We start from the raw sequence: 23620 nt of genomic DNA, 5'->3' as shown, positions 1-23620 counted from the left end.
CTCCAAGAGGAATCCAACGATTCGACGCGATTAAGGGATGTGATTGGAACGAAGGACGATATTAGCCACCACAACGTCATCGCGATCGACACCTTCACTCGTACCCGTTCTATTCTTCATGGTACACCAGGCTTACGCTTCATCTGGATGCCCCAGACTTACCCAGACCGACCGTTTAACAAGCGTTTTTTTGATGGCTTGGCTGAAAAAATGCTCCTATACTGAGATTCGATTCCTTTAGTATGTAGTGTATACTATAAGAAATGTGATGTAGTATACAATAATTGTTAAAAGTCATAGTAATTCGAATCTCATAAATGTACCAAATTACCTGGTGGAAAATTACACCTTAATACTTTTACAATCCAGTGCAAAACTTTTCATAATAGGAGTCTTTAAAACGCTACTGAATTTAATAAAAATCAGGAATGTGCAATATTATTCGTACGGTTTCTAATTTTAAACTTGCAGCGTCTTAATTTTTTGCAAGTCACTTATATCCAATGTTCAAAGTTGGTAAATTGATAGTGCCTTCATCCCATTAAAAGGTCTCATCACCCTGAAGCATTTTACCAGGAGACTTTTTTCCAAGTGTTTCATACATCAGCTGAACATTTAATATAACGTTCCATTTTATCTGATTTCGACGTATTCATCGCGAATATTCATATTTCTATATCTCGAAGATCGTAGAACTTCAAATGATCTCCATAGCCATGATTTGTAGGAAACCGAATGACTTGTCAAACGCTACCATATAAAGTTCCGTCTATTGTATAGAGAAATGGTAATCTCCATCCATTCGTCCGAATTGGATATCTTACATGTTAATCAGACGGTGAATACAAAATGTTGATACGAAACCTGCAAGAAACGTTGCACGGCGTTTTACTTTTAACAAGTTCAGTATTACGTTATTAACTATGGTTTCATGGAGTGGCCGATCGAAAAAAAATCGGACAAGTGCGAATAGGACTCGCGTGCTGAAGGTTCCGTACAAATTTGATTTTTTTTTTTTTTTATGTGATATAACTACAACTTGACTATTTTCGGATTTTTTTTCTTTACTTGAGCTGTAAGACCTTGCTTCTCTCCGAATTTAAGAATTCTAAGTCAACGGAAAGTACCCTATAGATTTTGATGAGTGAGTTTGCGAGTATGAAAATATGTGACATAAATGGCCGTATCTTTTGATTGCGTTGACTTAGAAGCTTGAATTTTTTACACATCCAAGGGACCATAAACCTTAGTATTTGATATTAATCTCAACTTGATACCTCTAATTGTTCTTGAGAAAAAGGGTCTTGACAGACGGACGGACGAACGGACAGACGACGAAGTAATTCTACAAGGATTCCGTTTTTTGCTTTTGAAGTACGGAACCCTAATAATTAAGTTTTCTTTTTTGAGGCACCTTGATACATACTTTCACTTTCAACCGCACATGCGGGGATTATTCAATATTCCAACGATCGCGTGGAACCACGTCTGCAGTTCTCCTGTCGTTTTATCGGATTTTAACGCTGGATGCAGATCTACAATTGAATCCACCCACGCTTGTCCGGCCCTTGATTTTATCACTTTAAGATGCGCATTGACCTTTACACGTCGGAGATGCGTAAAAATAATTAATCACCACTTTGGCACGTTGCAATTACATACCTAGACATACGTATATAATTAAACTTCATGTCAACTCAACCAATGATTTTCACGCGCCATTTCTGAATCTCTTCACAATATTTTACACAATTCTCCAGCCTCAAAAAAGCACTCCTGAATTTTTTCAGATTTTTATCTCCAATCGTGGATTTTTTATGGTTATTTAAATCTATCCAAAAACGGCAATTATGTGAAATCTCAAAAGCTTTTCAAATATCTGACTTTCCATTCCGATCATTACGACACCCGTCTCATGATAGCACAATGTTGTTCTAATTTTTTTTCTCTCTGCACTTTAAACATTTTGAACGAACCAAGCAGCATGCTTTAAGGTTCCGAAATTTTTTTAAAATTAGCAAAATTTATTACAAAAGAAAAAGACTTCTAAAAATTCTGTACCGTAATTTTTGTATTTTTTTGAAAATTATCGGAACGGTGAAACATGGTGTTTTGATTCTTCAAAACCTTTAATATGCAAAAACAAGTATAAAAAAAATCGTCTCATCATGGGACGGGTGTCAAAATTATTGACATGGAAAGTAAGATTTTTGAGAATTTTTTGAGATTTAAAAAAAATGGCATTTCTCGAACGGATTCGAATAATCGTAGAAAATTCACGATTGGACATAAAAGTCTAAAAAAATTCAGGAGTGTTTTTTTGAGGCTGGAGGATTGTGCATAAAATTCTAAAGAGAATCAAAAATATTGAGGCAAAATCATTGGTTGAGTTGACATAGAATACCCCATATATGTATATATATATATATTTTTTTTTTTTTTTATAGCGCAGCAATTCATAAATGTGGAGATCCTCGCAAAGTATTAAAACCTTGCGATAACAAACCTTGCAATACTTGCAATCAATCTGGCCGACACTTTATTTCACTTTCACATCTACTTTTCGTTCTATCGATTTCATCGTGTGATTTACTTGATATTTGATATTCCTATCGGAATTGGGGTGAGAGAGAGGGAGAGAGGGGTAAGCCGTTAGTCTGGCCAATTAATGCATACCGAATGCAGTTGAGATTCCCTGGCAACCGTTCTTCCTCAAAAAATCCTATTCCGGGGTAAAAAATTAGATTGTAATATTTTCGATAACTCGGGAAATTCTCGTGCCAGGTTCAACTTTTCTCTGATTCCTTATTACTTTTTTTTTTAATGTAACCAAATCAATTCTAAAAATTTGTTTTGCTACTCGACAAACAAAGGCGCCGGTTTTTCTCAACTAGTGCTGTTGTAAATAGACCGATGATTACTAACGAAAGAGCGAACCCGAATGGCATTTCACTCAGAGTGATGAAACATTTAAATTTTAGCACTCCAAGCCCAAATGGGATGCATAAAATAATGACCACCATCGTCTTCCAAGACGTTACGTCGAGCTATGTTCTTCCGTCAGTCATTGCAGCTGCATGCTATAGAGAGACCAGGAAAACCCGCGGGGTAGGTTCTTGCGCGAGTCAGGGCAACGCACTGATGCATGGCCTTTGGCGTTCGAAGTGTTCGAGTCCAACGGCGCACCGCCGAAGGCGCGTCGTGACCATACACGAACCATTGAGGCCGCTGCCCACCTCGAAATCAAGGTCAACGATTTAGCTCAAGAAAACGATGAAGAATACCAGTGAGCGTCCATCAAGCTGCGTATCAAATTTTAGGAATAAGCCCGTCTAAGGAAACACAAGATTCGAAATTATTATAAAGACTTCCGTTTGAGATTAAAAAACGCGGTACAAGTAGAGCTTTTTGATCAGAAGAATACAGGTACAACCAGGCTGCAATTAACTTATGAACGACTCAATTGTCCAAGTAACAAATCGAAATCAGTGGTGTAAATTAAGTTGTGGCACCTTCAAATTCTCTTCAAGTTCTTGATCGTCGGCCGGTGGTGATGTAGTCGCGCAGAAACGAATGAAGTACCGTTTTCCAACCAGAAATCCATGACTCGATCGTTGTGAGATTTCGAATCAATTGATCTAATATAAACTGTTAAGACCTTCTATGCTTTAGAAAAGAAAATCTGTATCCATAGACGTCGATAGAGTGATTCCTAATAAAGCTGAATTTCAAAGTGCTTCTGTGAACGTTTAAACATATTACAAAAAGAAAAAACGTCTACTCAAGTACATAAAATTGGCATCACTTTTTCGTTACTTGAGAACTTTGACAATCGAAATCATCTCGCTAACTTTGCAGGAATCAAGCGAGTTTCTTTAGAAATAATCATTTGTTTCTAATTTTTACGATACTATCTTTAATTGCCGATGATCAGTTGACCGTAACGAAATTTAGAAACCATGAAACTGTTCACGCCACTTGAATTTTTCATCTATCTGAAAAGTGACGTGTACAAAAGAACGATTACAACGTGGCTGAACATGCCCGAGCTCAGATCTCAATCATGTGCTAATCTAAATGTACGTTTCTTTTTTCTTCTCTTTCACGGCGTATTTTATTCATCAGTCGATTCCTCCGGTCCGAAAATCTAGAGTGTATTTTTATGTAGAATCAAGGATCGCCCTTTTACCCGCGTGGCGTGTCTGGCAACGGGCGCGGGTAGAGTTCAGTGTTCACAGTTACGCTCTCACGGTTCATACATGAATGCATGCCGGTTTATGCGCGCTCAGGCTGGTTCAGACTCGGGCGTGGGCGGTGCGCGGCACTCGCCTTGCCGACGAGGATGAGGTCGGATTGCCTGGTGAAATATAGCGGCGCCCGAACGTGTCCAGGTCGAGATCCAGACTTTTTCGTTCCATGCCTCTATCGTCCTCTACATGTTACCCTCTCCTTGCCACATGGGAGGTTCGGAGGAACATGCGTCTACAGGGTGTCATAAAATTCTTTCAACCACACCGAAATGAAGACAACTTTCAAAGAAATACAGGATCTCGGTAGCCCTTTACCAATGATGATACCAGATGCAAATGTGAAGTGATTCCAGTCGCTTATCAAATGATGTAGACTGATTTGTTCATTGGTTGATCTCATGAAACTTTGTGCCTCCAATCCACATTGCAATCATATCGTCAGAATTATATTCCCTGATGAAAACTGAACAAATTTCTTAGTGAAAATTCTACTTCTAGATTATGTTACAGAGAGTCTTGAAGGAAACTGATCGATTCTTATTATTTTTCTACCATGTTTGGGTTATGATATGTAGTTCAAAGGAGAAATTTTTAGATTTAAGACCTTAAAAATTGATTGGACAATTGTTTTCAAGATAACTCATAAAATTAACAAAAAATTCATGGTATTAGTTACATATATTATAGTGTAGTTCAATGCTCCTGAGAAAGTCTATCGTGTCTAGTTGACACATAATGAATGTACCACGCATGGAAGAACTTATTAGCAAATTGGAATATCACAATTATTTATGCGTATTATGTGGCTGAATTATTCTTGACGCCCAATAAATGGCAAAGCGAAGACTGGTTGGTATAGTATGAGTCAGCATTGATAACAGTCGTCTAACATTATTAATTTCAAGCTCATCACGGAATATTTTTTTCTTATTTCAATCTTCAGTTTCGAGTAAATTTTATGCATAGCTGGTCAAGTTGGCATCAGTTCGGTGCAAAAAGATTGGTAACAAGACTGCAAGTACGCGCTGTCGGCAAATGAAACGGTTCAGCAATAATCGACTGAAAACACTCAGGATCTTACTTAATTTTACATATAATTACCATATTTCAACCGTATGAACTTGCACCAAAGGTACGGCTTCACAATAATTCATTCATGATTCGTGACGAATCTGAATTTTTCAGAATAGTGATCAAAGCTTCACTCTGTGGTAACACGTTCGAAGAGAAGAAATAAGCCAGACGATTCCTTTCATTATTGCTAGAAATCATTTTCTGGTCTGTTCTATAAAAATGTTCCACAACAAGACTGCAAACGGTTTACGTGTGTATTAACCGATTTATAATAACTCGGAGACCATTTGTTAAGTTATTCGCTGAGATAGACGTGCCCCGTTAAAAAGCCGTGAAACTTTATGAGGGTGCCAGGTGTTAGTGGATTTGGCGAAATCGATGAAAGGTTTATGGGATGAAAGTCTAACGAATCTTATTTTGGGTCGTAAATAATTTCGCCGTCCTGTAGCCTCCCGGGGTCTGTGAATAACGGATCACCGCGAAACTTGAGTCGGTCTGATAAATCCTCTTAGGGTTTACACACGTTTCACAAACTTGGTTATACACGTACTCCCGCATCTGACAACTGACGAATCGCGTTTGTACTTGGACGTAATGGACTTGGATATCGTTCCTAAGCCGCCCGTGCAACTGGGGCTCTCGAAGATTCAATTTCCCCACAGTCAGACGGGAACATGTGGAGGGGCTTCCAAGGACTCCGACTCATTTGATCACCATGGGTTTTAATGATACAAGCAAACGCCATTTGCCCATTCTGAAAGAGAAAAGTTTTTTTTCTCTCCCTTGCCATGCATCAAAACAACACGGATGAGAGTAAAGTCCATAATGGAAGTGTATCTTCAGTCAGAGTGTCACAGCTTGAGTTAATACAACATCGAGTGCGCACTCTTAACTAGATGAATTGGGAACCTTGTGCGCAGAAGACAAGCTTGTCACATGCGTAACGGAGTTGGAAAGAGTTCGGTCTATTCATCTTGTTTCACATCTGGCAATGAACTTGCGCCTTGACGAACGAGCAATGGATTCTCTCAACGCTCTCGCTAGACAATCCTAGGTGGTAACGCTTGTTCTAGGTTAGGGTCTAACAATCGAGACCCACGACTGTTTAAACAGCACCAAGGAGTCGCCTCGCCTCTCACCTCTTTCACTCTTAAACTCTCGCACTCTCACTCGCTGCCGGTGAGCCCGCGGTCTATCCCCCTTCCTCGTTTCTCTTGACGCCCTAGAGCCTGCTGTTTACTCTCTCCTATTTGTTATTTACATCAACACCGCCATTTTCATTCCCTTTCGATGCCGAACGGCATTCAGGCATGTTAGTGGACAGGGAACGCCTGTCTGCTTCCCAAACAAAGAGGAACGGATTTTGAGCAAATACCTACTTTTCTTGAATCTCGCCCAACGGCCTATTTGAACTGCCACAGTCAGGGGCTATGCCCGTTCCAAGGAGGTCTGAATCCTAGACAACCGGAAGGAATCTGACCAACACAGACCCTGACCACGATCGTCATCCAACTCTCATCAAATTCACGCTGCGATTTTACCACACCAGACAATTGGGCGAGTTCCCAGCCCAAAAGCATTGGAAAACGTGCTCGGTTTTCAAAATCATATAAATTAAGGGGTAGTGAGAGTTAAAATTTGAAGAAATAGTGTTTCAAATTACGTACATCCAGCATTAATTTGAAGTAAAAAATTGAAAATTGAAATAGTAACACAAAAATTAAAGGTATGGTTCGCAAAAAGCAGTATTGAAAACGGTGACCAACGATTTTCGCCCAACGAATTAACGAAAATGCGTAAACCAAAGACGTTTATGAAGGTATTCTCTAGTCTTTTGTGGAGTCGATTTTCAATTTATGTAAATTTAACAGAGTTCGAATTTTCGAATTTGAAATTAATGTTTTTTTAATTTGAATGGCGTCTTCCATCGAATATTCGTTCCATAGAAGACTACTCTATAATCATGTGAAATTCTTTTATAAATTTCAAGCCGTTAATCACATTAACGGTTATTATGAAATCGTGGTCACCGTTATCAGTAGGGTGGTTTCGCTCAGATAGCGACGTCTGAAGCTTCAGATTGGTCCCCGCAGTGATTGGAAATTGATACAAGTGTATCAAGAAGAATCCGTCTCTATTCCACGGCTTGAAAAACTAGCAGTTGACTGATATTCTCGATGAATATGGAAAAAATGTTCGACTGCAACGTTGTATTAACGAGACTCAACGTATCTGCTCATAACTTTTTTAATTTCGCGAAGTTTGGAATCCGTAACCAATCGTAATGAAAATAATAAACTCCATAGCAGTGACATACCAAGCATCGAAAATTGTCTGAAAGGGTGCGTAGCGTCAGAGAATTTGTGAGAAATTTGGAAATGTCAGGGGATATCGCGCAAACTATAAAAACCCAGAAAACATTAGGTACTTTTGGTACGGTTCCTAGAATTTCGAATATTCTAGTCGGTACGTACATCGATAGGAAAAATTTACGTACAAAAAAATTATATTTTTAAACTAAACTTCATTTTTTATTAACTTGATTAGACATGTAAAATTCCGCAAATGACTCAAGTACTAAAATTGGCTCACATTTTTCAAGACATTTTGCTTCTATTGAACTCAAAACGTTCTAGTATGACTTTCGCTTATGCAATTATACGTATATACACCACAATGTGCTTATTCCCTTCAAGTAAGAATGATGAATATTCATTGAAATGTTAAGTTATTGAAATTGGGCAAAATTAAATGAAATTGCGAAAACATTGACTATTTTAAGGGGGGCGTGGGGGGGGGGCAGTTGGAACGTCCAAAAAAAGACTTTTTTCCAAATTTTGTTTTGTCCAAACGACAAAATAATTTATAACAAAATTTTTTCCATATGAATTATATATATTTAAAGTACACATTACAATTTTTTCAAAGAAAAATATTAAAAAATAAGCCGATAGGAGCAATGGGCGAGACGTCTGCAAAAAACAGATGTTGCGGTGATCACTCTCGCGCCGCAATGGATCATCGGAAACCAACAAAAGAGGGGGGGATCTTTAGTTAGTGATATAATGCTCCGGATGAGCGAAGGGTTTTGAAAAATTTCAATTTTTTACAAAATGGCGGACGTTGACAGTCAAAAGTGTTCTTTTGACCAAAATTTCATTCACATTTTTGGCTATAAAAAAAAAAAATAATTGTCCAAAAAAAATCCTTCGTTCATCCGGAGGACAACTATGTATAGAACAAGTGAGACAAATTTCAAACCGATGGGTAAAGCCGTTCTCGAGTTACAGTCATCACCGAATTCGAAACATGGTTTCGAGAAAAACGCGTTTAAAGTTTTGAGTACGATTTGTATGCAGATACGAAATTTATTTTTTAAGTTACATTGAATCGCCTATTCCTGGGCCATGTACCGCGCCTTCCTCCGCTTTGTTAGCTGCACCTGTAGCAATTTTTGAGAAATGAGGTTTGTTTGATTTAAAGATAGTCGAAATGTGCCTCGGAGAAAGTTAATATTTTTACCATTGATGCTAAATACTGTAATTGATGCAAAATAATTTTTGAGACTTGAAAAACCCCTTATTCAACCTCTCTAACTTTTTGTTACTCTAGTTCTCAACGAGCTGGAGGGTCTTGCTCGCGGAGGAGACGCTCGCGATTGCCCGCCGGCTTCGAGAGCTGCCCTGAACCCTGAGCACGTCGCCAGGGTTGCCGAGAGATCGAGGGTGGCCCTGGCCTTTGCTCGCAGCAAAAATCCAGCAGTGCGTTGTCTTACAACGAGGGGAACGGTCCTAACGTCGAGCACCTTTACCGTCGAGGAAGACGTCGATCAGGTAATATTCACTGTATATTTATTCGGCCGCACTAACCTTGCTTGGAATTCCCGCATATCGATTTCGTGACATCATCCCACGTCAGTGAAAAAATCGGAGGGAACTTTTTTTTTGCAAACAAAAGATTGGTCCATCGTATCTTCAGTCTCCAATCCAGGATTTGCCTCTTCTATTTACATATCTACATGTTTACGTTTATTCTCCATTTCTAAAGAGAAGTTGCACAATATGACATGTAGATCCTTAAAATCATCAAAATAAAAGCTTGTACAGTTTTAGGCCACAGTAAAAAGATTCGTGTATCAACGTTTCACTAAATATATGCGTTTGTTGGCGAGGGAAAAATATTGAAAAAGTGTATTTTCCACATGTTTTATTTCCAAAGAGTGCGGAGAAACAACCGTTGAAGCATGCACACAATCGAAGTTCTCCATTTTACACACTAGGGCTTTCTTTGCGTATGCGCACTTTCGAAAAACTCAATTTTACGCACTGCGTAATTGGCCGCAAGTTATCACCCCCAATTTTACGCGCTATCCATCGCGCCTTCGGTGCTTCTCAAAAATTCTCAAAATCGCCATCCGCCATGAGTTCGATCGGATAAGATTTAGGGATCCCACGTTCGAGTTTTCATTTTTACATTGAAATAACGCGTAGAAAAATGCTTAACTTAACTGACCGTCGATTTGGCTTGAAAATATAGACGAAAATGAAAAATATCAAGAGACCTTTTTTGTAGGCAACAATATTTAGTATAAAAAAGGACGTCAGATATTTTATTCAAGTTTGCATATTTTGAGAATAATTGTGACTTAAAACTAAAAAAAATCGAAAAATCGAAAATAATCGTATTAAATTCAGAGAAAATAAAAGTGGTTGGAATGATACAAACGTTTATTTTCTCTGAATTAAATACGATTATTTTTTATCGTTTTTAACATTTTAGAAAACTTTCATTTTCTCTGAATTTAATACGACTCGTCTTAATCGTTTTTATCATTTTAATAAAAATTGATCTTCTCTGAATCCGATACTGTTATTTGTGAATTTTAAATTTTTTCAGTTTTAAGTAACGACAGTTCTTAAAATATGCAAAATTGACAAAAATATTTAGACACCGTTTTGGTACCAAATATTGTTTCCTACAAAAAATGTATCTCAATACTTTTCAGTTTCGTTTATATTTTCACGCGAAATCATCGGTGAGTTAAGTGAGGCATTTTTTTACCTATCACTTCAATGTCAAAACAAAAACTCGAAAGCGGAACCTCTAAATCTTATCCGATAAAACTCAGATGGGTGCCCATCTTTAGGGGTCGTTTTTACAACCTTAGAGTGTTTAATGGCAGTTAAAAATAAATACGTGTCGCTTAATCTTTAGTTTACTATAAAATGTTACAAAAGAAATTAAATCAGAGAGATCAATCAGGGATGCTTTTCTTGTGAGTAGCAAAATCAGTTCTTGGCTCGTACCTCTCATGGTGGTGCATGACAGTGGGTATATATAATAGATACATACCTATATCTCTAGCTAGTGCGCATACTGGACCCAGCAGGCGCCCATGGTCGACATCGCTTTGGATGTCACACACGAGACCTTCAGAGACGATTTCGTCGGTAAATTTGGAGTCACTGATTCTGAGACGATCAGTTTCATGGACTGGTTGGTTGCGTTGACAATGGTGAATCCGTCCGTCGATCTAACCCAAAAATATTAAATTCAACGTTCATGGGTTATGTTATGCTTATTGCAGAACTGTAACAAGCCATACTCCTGAGCTTTCCACGTCGACAATAGTCATTCCTTTTCTTCGATGTTATTATAGTCACCCCAAAAATAAAAAGTAGAGTTTTCACGAGATCTCGAGGATACAAGATACAGAATCATCTCTTACCATTTTTGCATGTGTGGGTGTGCGTGTCTTTTTTTAACTTCCCGTTTCTCTGATTTCAGAGAAAATAGGAAGTTATTGTAATCACCCCGAAAATGAAAAGTTGAGTTCTCAATAGATCTCCACGTTTTGAGGTCCGGAGAATTACCTTCAACCATTTTAAAATGGAGGTCTGTGTGTGTGCATGTATGCATGTATGTATGTATGTATGTATGTATGTATGTATGTACGTGCGTGATCAATTTTTTGTCCGACGATATCTCGAGAACGAGTAGTTAGATTTTGATGAACTTGGTCTTAATCGACGCACCTCTTTCAGACTTAGACCTGATTACATTTTGGCTGAGATTGCTTTAGTAGTTTTTGAATAATTTTTAAAAATCAAATTCACTAAAATAAAATAAAAAAAGGTGTTATCTTCGCAACGGATGAACGGATTTGCATGAAAATTGGCATCCGAAGGTGTTTGGGGTCGCTGATCACATATCTGAAGTCACATTTGTAAAATAAAGATTTGACGTAGTAAATATGCTCGAAAAAAATTAAAACATTCGGAGTTTGATGAAAATTGAAAAATTCATGTTCTTTGGGTCGCTGATTACGAATCTGAAGTCGGATTCGCGAAATGCATAATGGCAGATTCAAAATTCGAGACTCTACCTCGACTTCGTGCTGCCGTCAGACTCGCAGTGCGCAAAACGCTCGTTTGGCCTCTCGTATCGAAATATACTAGTTTCGAGCACAAATAACTGGAAGTTCAAAGGCTGGCTCACAGTCAACCCAAATCCGCTTGTTTTACATTTATTTACAATATTACATTTGTTAATGTTTTGAAACGAATGAATGGATGAAACATATCTCAGCGGAAAGTTCTTGGTTACATTATGCAATGACCTTTGGCATACAATTCAACGGTGTGTTTTACCTGTCTCATGTCTTCTTCGTTTTTTTTCTCGATGCCACTTATACAAAGTCTCTCTCTGAAATGCTGGGAGCAATGCAGATGAGTCCATTGTGTCAATATTAATAAAGGCTTGTTCATATAAATTAATTTATGATCGGAAAAAAATCAGGTAAATACGCACTGTGCGATCATGCCTTATGCAAACGAGCGATGAGCTTTTTGGCTAAAACCGACTATTTTCTTAAATTTAATCGATCATTCTCAGAACCTCTTATCAAATACATTTCTTACAATTAATGGACGCCTAATTATAAATCGAATTTGATAAATGAGGAAAATGAAGAGTCAGTTACGTCGGGATATTTTTGGAATCAACGTTTTCTCAGGGAGTTCAATTTATGTCATTTAGAATGAGAGCAATTGGTGATATTTACGAAGAATGATCAGAAGCGGAACATCAACATTTTTTGGCAATGACAGTAATGTATAAATTACTATTTTTCAGCAAATTGATTAGTGGTTTCATCAATTCTGATTTTGCGTTGCGTAATCGGGTTTCATTTCAATAGTTAGCTTCACTTCATTGTACAAAACAGAATGTATTCGAACGAAATTTATTTGCAACGAATTATATTCTGAAGAAAAACTCAATATTTACGACAAGATAATGAAGGTATTTGTATCTGTGTACTTATTGAGAAACGATGGGTAAATATTCAAACTTTAATTTAACTGTCGCATCATTTTTGACAGGTTAGATTAATTTAAACTGAATTGTAGGTCATTTTTATGAATTCAGTACGATAAAGATTGAACGCTTTCAACTGATATCGTCATGTATAAATCTCATCTGAAATATTTGCCGCAATTTTTCAAAAACTTGATTTGCAATTCAAGTAATTTCCATTGATCCATATTACAAGAATTCAAGACATTTAATTATAATTTGTGATTATTTTTAATATTCGATAGAATATTGCCATGGCAGGTCACAAAGTTATTTGTCTGTTGTTTAGAATATAGTCAACATATTCTGAAAACTTTTTCCATTTGGTAAAAGTGGAAAAATTACTGCCGTGTTCACTATTCCGGCAAAATGAGAGAGTAGTGCAGTTTTTTGTTGATGTTACTAAAGTTTCCTATCAAAGTTTCTGTAAAAATGCTTTGAGTTACTAGATCGACAGTCCAATTCACCACGGCGAAAAATTGTAGTTACAAAAATAACAGTAACGTAAACAACAAAAGCGCGCCAGTCCCCAAATCAGTAAATGCAACAGTAAGTTTTTTCTTGTAAAATACTCTGTTGAAGCTGAAAAGGATATTAGGATCGAGGGCATTATTATACCAAAAATTAATATAAGAGTGATTGCCAAAACTTCAACTAATTATTTACCGTAGACTTGGTTTGAAAAATTTATCCAACGACATTTGATTTGAGCATTGGAGTCTATAACGACATTTGAGGTCTAGCCCGGTAGCATCAGACTGAACTTGGTCTATATTTAATATCAATTATAGTTTAATTGACAGGCTAAACGACGTTGAAATTATTGGAAATTAGAATCTCCGACGTGAAAATTCTAACTCACCGTTTCGTGTGATATTATCTGAGCGACATTGCTAATGCGCCGCCAGTCTTACATTTCATGCTCACTCTCTCACGTCAAAAGTCATCGTTCATGGTACCTAAAAGTCAGGCATTGCATTATTTGTTTCAGGGCGGTTTAACAAGGAACGACGACAGAATTCTGGCAACCTGTTTAAGCTTATGTCGAACTAGCAGCAAGGAGTATACCAGCGTTGGTAAGTTGTAAAAAATTACTTACATTAGGTGGTTAAAGCACCTCCGATTTCTCATATCAGGCTCAATCGCATCGCAGATTGCGAGAGTTATGTTTATCAGTTTCCAAACTCAGAAGGGAGATAGTTTAAAAATTGAAAATTATTAGTGGTTAGTGAATTTTGTGCCGGATTTTTCTAATTCATAGGAGTTGGTCGAGTCAATTCGGTTTTTCGAAACCCGCTAAAGCGGAGTGTTAGAGAAATTTACGAAGATATAAAATCATGATCTATAGTCAGTCGGGCATTTCGAAAAACTTCAACGAGTCTCTAACCCTCATCTATTTCGATTTTTGAATTGTTTCTTTGTGCGAACGCTTGAAATTTAGGCTATACTGACAAATTTCTTCAGATTCTTCCTCACTTTCAAAAACTAATTGTTTTTTAAGCAATTCAAATCTGAAATTAAGGCGGCGCATGGAAAAATATTTTTTACAAAACCTATCGAGTCGTAAACTGTCTTCAGAACTTTTTTTCTCTTCGACACCGGAAGTACTAATTTTCCGATCTCAGATGAATTTTCATAAAACGAGGTAATCCTTGTGTCCTTATAAAGGATTTTTCCTGAGAATTCCTGAAAATTTCATCACGGTAATACAAAATATAAATGGTCATTGTTCCCAAACTCAATGTCCATCCATCTACACTAAGGTTTCGAAAAAGGAATAAATGTGTGCAGAATTTTGTGTCAAAATTTACGCAAAATCGGAATGGGGATTCTGCAACTACACAGTTTTTTTGCAGTACGGAAAAATTGTGTACTCTCGGTGTCAGAAAAAGATTGAAAAAAAAATTGAATGAGGTTCACAACTTGACCGGTTTTGTACAAGACATTTTCGATTTTTCCATGTGACTTCTGGGTAACGAACTAAAAAACCTGAAAAATAAACGTATTCCCCAAGTTAAGATTTTGAAAAAATCATATCTCACGAAGCAATTCTCGAAAAAAATTTGAAATTATTTATCATTAATTCCTACATCAGGAGCTTTGACACAGAAAATGAATTGAAAAATCATCAGGGAAAGGAGACTGGTCGGGTTTTCTAAATGACTCTTGTCGTGGATCAAATTTTACCATGGTCTTTTATCCTTTACTTGAAAACCACTAAATTCGTAACGGTAGTTAGAACACGGTATGAGAATAAAATATGGCGGTCATAAGACCTAAAATTCCGAGAACTATGGGATTGTCAGGAAATTTCATCCATAACGAGGAAAACTTTGCATAAAAGTACAATATGATATGACAATGAGTTAGCCATGTGTGTAAGCCAGTAATATTAGGTAAGTTGAATATTCCTAACTTTTGTTCATTTTCAAATAACATCTAAATGACAAATATAAATCTTTGGAATGTTGTAACATCGAAGTATTTCAGTACAATATGGGGAATTCGCTGCGGTTTTGTTGTGGTAACGTCAACGGTATAGTAGTACCTTAAAGTACATACAACGAGCTTGTCATTTTTTCTTTTTTGCTGTCATTCTTCGTTAATTTTTGAGCCGGTTTAAAAAAGTTATGTTTTCTTAACTACTATTACGATTACAATTTATTGTTTTAGAACTTTCGGGATGCTTCGAAAAATCTGAAAATAGTATTGAAAAATTTATAGGCAAAGTCTCAAAGATTTTAAGAACTACAAACACCACATCTGACAGGGTGTTACGATCGCTTTGCAATGACTCCTGAAATTCTCTACAATTTTTTTATCGTGTTTCAGACGGTCCCGAAAAACTCAATGATACCCCGTTTGCATGGTACTCAAATTTTTGTAATTCTGCATCCAATTTTCTGTGATTTCGTAAAATTTTTAAAAGTAACGTGAAAATTCCAAGTCCATCGGTATGTATTGAAGTGGCAACAAATTTTTGAACGCTTATCATTTGACGCTAGCGGAAACCGCAAGAAAATCCCCATATATTCATATTGTTATTGTAAAATAATCATGAAAAACATTCAAATTTGGTTCTGGAATACTTGGAAAAGACAATAAATTTCAGATTCCATGTTTCTACGGTCACTTTTCAGATAGGGAAACTTATATTCAAGTAACGAAACACGTTCTCAAGTTGTAGAATACATTTATATAACGCGAGGATGCCTTGCGCGTTTTTCCATCTATGTTTTCATTACAGAAAGTATGCGTTTCTATGACGGTCGAGTGAGTCTGCGAATGCGCATGCGCCGGTAAGTCCTCGGAGTTGAAAGTGGTATTTTCTGTACTGCGCGCATGCGCAGTCACGAATCAATCTGACATTACACGACCCTAACCTCAATTTCGTGCTTCGTGAAAGAACGCGTAACACAGGCACTCTTCTTATATAAAGAATCGTGTGCAACAAGGAGGTAATGGTCTTTTGCCTCGCGTTTTTGTAATACTCGCCTTCGGTTCGTATGCACACACACCTACAACTCATATTGCAAACTTACGCTAGGCCAAAAAATACCGAGTTTGCCTCCTTGTTACGCAATATACTATTTCACGAAGAATTTATAAAAGGCACTCCGCTTAGCGATCGTGGCGATACAGAAATTTCAATTCTTAAATTACATATTTTTTAATTACTATTTTTTTTTTTTCTCCCACTCACGTGTGATTTTAAAAAGCATATGTGCATTCTGTATCTAGGAAGTTGTACAATTTTTATCCAGTTCTTTGTTCTTCTAATTTTTTTTAAATAAAAAAAAAAAAAAAAAAAACAAACTTTTTCAGCAGAAGGCCAACCTCGTAGGCTACGACGCGAGGTAGTATTACTTACGGAAGATAGAAATCTTCGGGTGAAAGCATTGGCACGAGATGTCCCTGTCCGTGAAGTACTAGACTTCGTGCAGTGGGCCAGTCTTGGATGATTGCCGACCGCCAAGTTCGCTTTCTAGTAGAAAAAAAAAAGTAATAAAAAAATAAGGATAGTAATGAACAGAAAAATCAATGGAAATAAAGATAAATGGATGAAATAAAATCAAACATCGGCCCATCTCGCAACAGCAGACAGAGATCTTCATTGCCACCAAGACGATGCATCTGGCCGTTGGTATGACGTAAGTGTCGCGTTGTATCATATCCTTGCTTCAAGGTGTTTAGTGGGACGTTTACTGGACTTGTTACACGTTGCTGTCGTTTAGTACTTTATGATTTCGATCCCATACGATCGGGAGGAAAAGAAACAAGTCAGCCTTACGCTAGTATTGTTGTTATCATTATTACTATTATTATTATTACCAATGTCTCAAATAGTAATTGTACAGGTTTAAGATGTCAATGAATTTTTGGAATTTTTTTCACTGGGCCGTTCTCTTTCTCATCTCGTAGTATGTATATTCACACACGTGTGTATTGTAATAGCGATGGTAAGATAACACGAAACGAAAGTGAGAATACGCAGTATAATAGAATTTTGTGTGTTGTGTGTGTTCGTGTGCTGACCAAGGCTTTCGTCTTTTATTACGTGTTATACGCATAGGGTGATTAATTTTAACATTATATTCTAAGTCTGGACTTTTTCGTGATTTACTTTTATCGAAGCGTCCTTGCTGTTTCTTTTTTCCTTTCCGTAAGTTCCCTCGCTTATTTCTGGGGCTAGTGTGATGTGAGTCAAGTTTTTGTTTTCTTTTTTCGATCTACTATATACTATCATACTTATGGTCATAGCCTATTTGAACAGCATAATGTGATCTGTTCCTGTTTTTCCCATCCCCCGATATTTAGAGCCATCACCGCGATACCTAACGAAGCGAAAGCGAACCTGTGAATCCCTTCTTAATAATATTGACAAATCATAGCGCAGCTGAGAATTGCAGTGGCGGTTTTATATGTGCGTATACATAACACCGTATCTTAAAGTACAGAGAAAACCATTTAATAATTGACTAAACGAAAATTACCAGAACGAAAAACAAAAAATTCAGTGGGAATGAAACTAGACATCTCGAGAAGATAACGAGAAGACACACACCAGTAGCGAGGGCTTCGATCGGACATTGAAACACTGGCATTTCTCTGATTTTCACTTACGGTGTAGACACCTAAGTCCTGTAAACGTATACCTATTATTGTTTAATCGCGCAGGTCATTTATTGTGACTGAATTATTATTTGTAATCATGTTTATAATATTATAATATTATGTATATAATTTGTAACATTTTTCGATCGTGTGTATTATTATAGGTATATACACTTGTTATACCTTTTTTATTTCTTGTCTTTTTTAAAAATGAAATCATATTCATGTGTGGAAACATCGGATGGCTTTAATTCCATCGTTATACACCATAGACGTGTAGATTTAAAATGTTATACTTGATACTTGGCGCATAAATCTACTGAGTCTTTTGATGTTATTTTCATTGTGATATCATTGGTATTTTCTCAAGTATTTCAATCGCGGCACATCTCACTCTCACCGTATCTTAGACTCCCATCCTGCGGTTAGATACAGATGGATTACATTGAAAAAAAAAGAAAAAAGAAAAAACAAAATAAAACGAGTCAAAGAAAACCGAGTGAAAAGAGAAGAAAAAATAACAAATGCCTCGTTATACGCGTAGTAGTTATCGCATTCGTAGACATGTAGATAAACCTACAAATATCTACAATTTCCGAGATTTTCAGACACACTTATTGATTTTTTTTCTTCAAGCGGTCCTATCGTAATTATTATGACTATTAGTGGTCCAGTATTGATGAACGGATTTAGTTTATCGCTGATCAATCGGGTCTTTCCAACTATGAATCAACTAACTATGAACGAAATAAATTTCTAGTACGTCTTTTTATCGTGCATAAGTAGATATTTGCATTATTTTCGACACCGTGATTGTGTATAATGGAAAATTAATCGGAGAAAGGAGCGAGTCGTCAGTTACGATTATAATACTTAAATCGCACGATTTTTTTCTCAATTTAAAATTCCATAGGAATTTAGTAAAGAAATCAACCAACGGAAACTGCGCAACGGCACATTGAGAAAAGTTAAGAAACAAGGCGAATGGCTAGCATGTAGATCGTTTGTGGTTGAAAAAAAAAAAAAAAAAAAAAAAAAACGAATGAAACTAAGAAAAAGAATTTTTTCAAAAAAAAGATTGTATTTTTTACCACTTTTTATAATATTATATCTACTACATAAATATATTTACCAATTATAGGCTAATCCTCAGAATGGTAGGTTTCATTTCTATCATTGTGATGTTACTGTTCTCATCGATGTATCAACCTGAGCGCGAAATTCGAAAGCAGAACAGAAACGCCAAGGGGCTAGAAAAGGGAAGTAAGGTATAAGAATGAAAATAAAACTCCCAATATTCTGGCGGAAATTTAATAACTAGAACTCTTGATTACGTGTTCTTTGGATAAGTTTTGGAGTAATTCTTAACGCACTATTTTAATGATATAATAACGCGAATAATCACATTCGTATTTTTCTAACACCGATTTACTATATGTTATTGCTGTAGTAATTATACTTATACATGTATCAAATTACACACGTGTATGTTGTGAATATCGACACATAACGTAGACACTGAATTGTCAGTTTAATTATTTTTTTTTCATCAAATTACTATTACTACACTACTACTTGACTATTAGGATTAAATTTTAATGCTTTGAACGACATGATAAGATACGATAGCATAGCGTAAGCGTTATAGTTATACGTTAAGAACTTTTAAGGAAGATATTAGCAAATATGCATACATTCCTAAAATTATTTCAATACCTAATCTAATTTTATAACTGAATCAAGTGTAACTAGCAAAGAAAAGAGAAAAAAACAAAAGGAAATATTTGTCGCTAATTTAATTCGTAGCTAATTCATATTTCTTTTGTCACGTTGTACAATACATTTCTCCACCAATTAAATTACGCATACATATATATCTGTATACACATATGTACTTTAAATCACACTGCATGCAGTACAGTTTTTATCATTATTGTTACGTATTCATATAGACAAAGCTCTATTAGCATCATTATCGTTATGTACATGATGGTAGTATCCTATTTTTTGACAAGCCATAGAGACATGGTAACTTGATAACATTACACTACACTTATCTGTATCTTTATAGTGAAACGAGAATGATGATTGCAACCGATATTTAGTGAAATCTATGCTGCTGTGTGCGTCGGATTGCGTAAGGGTACGATTTCGATGACACGAACGAATTTTAATGAATTAAATGAAGGAAAAAGGCTAAAAAGTGGAATAAGGTCAGACCGACATTAACGTCAGAATCTTAATCATACGAAGAAGGGCAATACTTAATAGAAAAAGAAGTAGCTCGCTTATTCTCATTATCTTGCGGTTTCGTTTACACTTTGATGATCATTAAAAGCCGTTTCAATGTGTCAATGAAATGGCAACTCTAAAAACACAACTAGATACATTTTTCTTATCGAGAGTATCGCTATTTTCAAAATTACCTCAATTTTTTATTTGTGCCGCCTACACAAGATCTATGACAATGAAAATGAACTCGTTTTTTTCTTTTTTTCTTCAAAATTAAATCGGCATCGAGTAACGTCAATAATAATTTGCAGTATTACAGCTCCCCTAATATATATCTTTTATCACGTTCAGCTCAATTTTCATATATTATATAATAATGTGTGTCTGCATAGTCGGTTTGCCAGTCAGCACGCTACGTGTTTAAAATTAAGCCACGCGTCATGAAAAATATATATAGAAAAGCCGTAATAATAAAAATGGTCATTGACATGACACCATGCAAGCTGAATTTAGAAAAGAGAATGACAGAGAAGAAAACAAGTTTATCATCACTTTCATCGACTTTGTGTAAACGGAACACGTGGCAATATGAAGTTTTTTTTGAAAATAGCGATACTGTGTAGAGAAAAATATATCTCCTTGCGCTTTCGGAATTGTCTTTTCTTTGCCACATTATACCGATTTTTAATGATCGACTAGGACCTAACTCTCATATTTTTGTTTTTTCCGAATTTTTTCGTGGGTATAATGGGAGATCAGAAACACTTGACCTTTATCTGGTATAACATTGCTGGCACATTGGGGTCGTTGAAGACCCTAGCCGAAAATCGCTTGCTGTAACGAAGCAATTTAATATTTTGACTTCATTTTTTTTAGACCATTCACTTAAGTGTCTTTTAAAAGATAAAAAGGTCGCAACAGTAATTTTTTATTTTAATCGACCCCAAGGTGTCAGCATTGTTATGCCAGATAAGGGTGCCAGCTAAAGGTTAAAACAACTGTCTTATATTTTCATGAAAAATCTGTTCTTAACAATAACTGTCGAAAGTCTTGAAGAAACACCTCAATTATAAAATCTGTCGTGAGTAGCAAAAATGCTACTTTTTATTTCGATCATTTCGGCACAAGAGCCAGGATGGTAAACGATCTACTTCTAAGTGTTTAAAGACCAAGATTTTTTATTCAACAAAAGCGTGGAAAATTTCTGAACAGACCACTTTTAAATCCTAAGAGTTAATTTCGTGCTTTTGCGTTTTCGTGCGTTTGCCTCGCGTATTTGCAATATTCGTCTTCGGCTCGCACAAGCATACCTGGCTTCGACTCGTATGCCTGCTCCCCTACGACTCATGTTATAAACTTACTTACTTTACATAAGTGAACTACTTTGCCTCCTCGATACACAATCTATTATTGTGTCCACGCTTTGGTCGAATTACGTATAATTATCATTTTTTAGATTCTCTAAGACACCTTGAAAGTTTGATAAACTTTTCGATTCTAAATCCAAGAAATAGTAACTTTACTCTTAAAGGGAGTTTGAAAGAATTTTTGCTGGTCGGAAAACATTTAAGATTTAATTTTTATAATTAGTATATACAGAAACAACATGTTTTCGTGCCTTGAACGATTAAAAATTTTTGTAGGTGTCTAGACACGTAGAACGAGTTTATTAGCCATCATCGGTCTTGTGGCAGAATGTTTGGAATAAAGCACAGAATTTTGGAGCATTTTTTCAGAAAAAAAAAAATTAATAATAATTTAGACGGCTTTAAGGTTCTACGATACCCTCAAATTTTTTCAGGAAAAACAAAAATGCAAGGGTTAGGATCTTGTTGAGCTCACATGGCACGCCCCCATATGTATGGCATAAATATGTATCAACTTAAGTAAGTTAAACTAATAAAAACAAATAGAAATCGATTTAAATTTGTTCAGTTAGAGGGAAAAAAGTTAAGAAAAAATCAATTGTTCAATGACTGGTACTTACGTGTTGATGCAATATCGTATACCTACTGGAACCGTTAATACCTAAAACCATGAATGTTTTCATCATTTTAATAGATAGGTAAGTAGATAGTTCAATAGTTCTATGTAGATGGTCTAAGCATTTATACGGCGTTTAATTAGTGATTATGCAAATAACTGTAGGATACGGAAAGACGAAAAAAGAAAAGAATAACAGAAAAATCGCAACCACAAGATACTAATAGTTGTACTGAACAATCATCACTGTAACAGCAGTAATGATAATATCTACTTTCATTATTGATAATAATAACAATAATGATAATAATATTAATAATAATTATATTACATATTATTTTAATGTTGAACGTGAAGATTTATCGTACTGACTGTATTATTCCAAAATGCTGCGTTATTGTTATCCATGCGACGCGACGCCGTTGTGTTGTGCAGTGTACACAATCCTAACCATCATGTGGTCTTGACGGATACAAATAATAATACTAATAAATGAAAAGGAAACATATGTTACACATGATATATGACAAACACGGACTTATACGTGTATGCATAATGCATGTATCTAGAATTCTAGAGACATAAAATAAATCAATAAAACAAACTACATTGCCGTTTCCACCAAAGACGCAATGTACAAAAGACATTACATGTGTACGTAAACATGAAAATGCAAGAGATTGTTTTTGTCTTGTGGTTTCTACGTATACACACACATATGTATCTGCACACCTATATGTGAAAATATATATGTACATATTATCATTATTATTATTATTATTATTATATTATATTATATTCACACTCAGGAACAGAGTCTTATGTAATTGATACGAATTAGAATATAATGTAGTTAGAATTTCATGTTTCTATAGGTAGTATTACCACTTTGATTATGTCAATAAATGAAAAGAATAATGTTGAAATTCTCAACTCCCGATTTTTACGTGTCCCCTGTATTTCCCTATTTTTTACATATTTAAACGTTGACTTAAATATTTAAACTGTCGCTGTTTTATAAAGCGAAAGCTTATAGATACTAAATCAAGTATAAGGCATGTTTTACGTGAATTGAGTTATGAAGCTAAGTACTACTCTCTAATACCCGTTCACCTCATAGGTAAGATTATCAAAATTTTCTGCCGCTTGGTAGCGCCCTAGTCAGTGTCCCATTTGATTTTGTGAAATGTTACAGCGTCTCAAAACAATGAATGAAAACTAACATGGAACAAGTCAAATATAAGATGCGCTTAATTCAACCATTTCTTTTTTTTTTTTACTATTTCACAATGTTAACAAATGAGAATTCAATGTGAATTATTGACATACTCGTGCCCACAATGAATTTTGAGGTTATGACGGCAAGGAACAGAGAGAATGTACTTATAGCAACAAATTACGTACAATCATCATGTTGCAGCATTCATTTCACGAAAAACTAGATTTTCTAAATGGTCAATTGAAAAGCATAACTTCTGTAATTTTCGTTTGCAGTAAAAAATATCACTTATAGAGGCACTATTATTTACACAGTAGAAAACTTTCACTAATATCTGAATGCACTTACTACAAAAGATGCAGAGAAACATGAAACTTTACAGGAGACCGAT

General features: G+C 35.8%; 1 protein-coding gene across 4 annotated transcripts in view; it reads left to right on the top strand.

The window, feature by feature from the left end:
• The window catches only part of LOC107216926 (telomerase-binding protein EST1A-like), a 248382-nt gene extending 225446 nt beyond the window's left edge, over window positions 1-22936 (top strand). For 3 of the 4 annotated variants that reach the window (XM_046742016.1, XM_046742017.1, XM_015654262.2), the window contains 3 exons: window positions 8937-9157; window positions 13672-13756; window positions 16506-22936. In XM_046742016.1, the coding sequence (XP_046597972.1) occupies window positions 8937-9157; window positions 13672-13756; window positions 16506-16642 (443 nt within the window). In that variant the 3' untranslated portion in view covers window positions 16643-22936. The remainder of the gene's footprint in view (window positions 1-8936; window positions 9158-13671; window positions 13757-16505) is intronic. The other variant, XM_046742015.1, reaches the window with a different exon arrangement.
• Window positions 22937-23620: the final 684 nt, after the last annotated feature.

Source organism: Neodiprion lecontei, chromosome 5, assembly GCF_021901455.1.
Source record: "Neodiprion lecontei isolate iyNeoLeco1 chromosome 5, iyNeoLeco1.1, whole genome shotgun sequence".
NCBI lineage: Eukaryota > Metazoa > Arthropoda > Insecta > Hymenoptera > Diprionidae > Neodiprion > Neodiprion lecontei.
The sequence above is the reverse complement of the archived record's forward strand: the minus strand, read 5'-3'. Positions and strand labels throughout refer to the sequence as shown.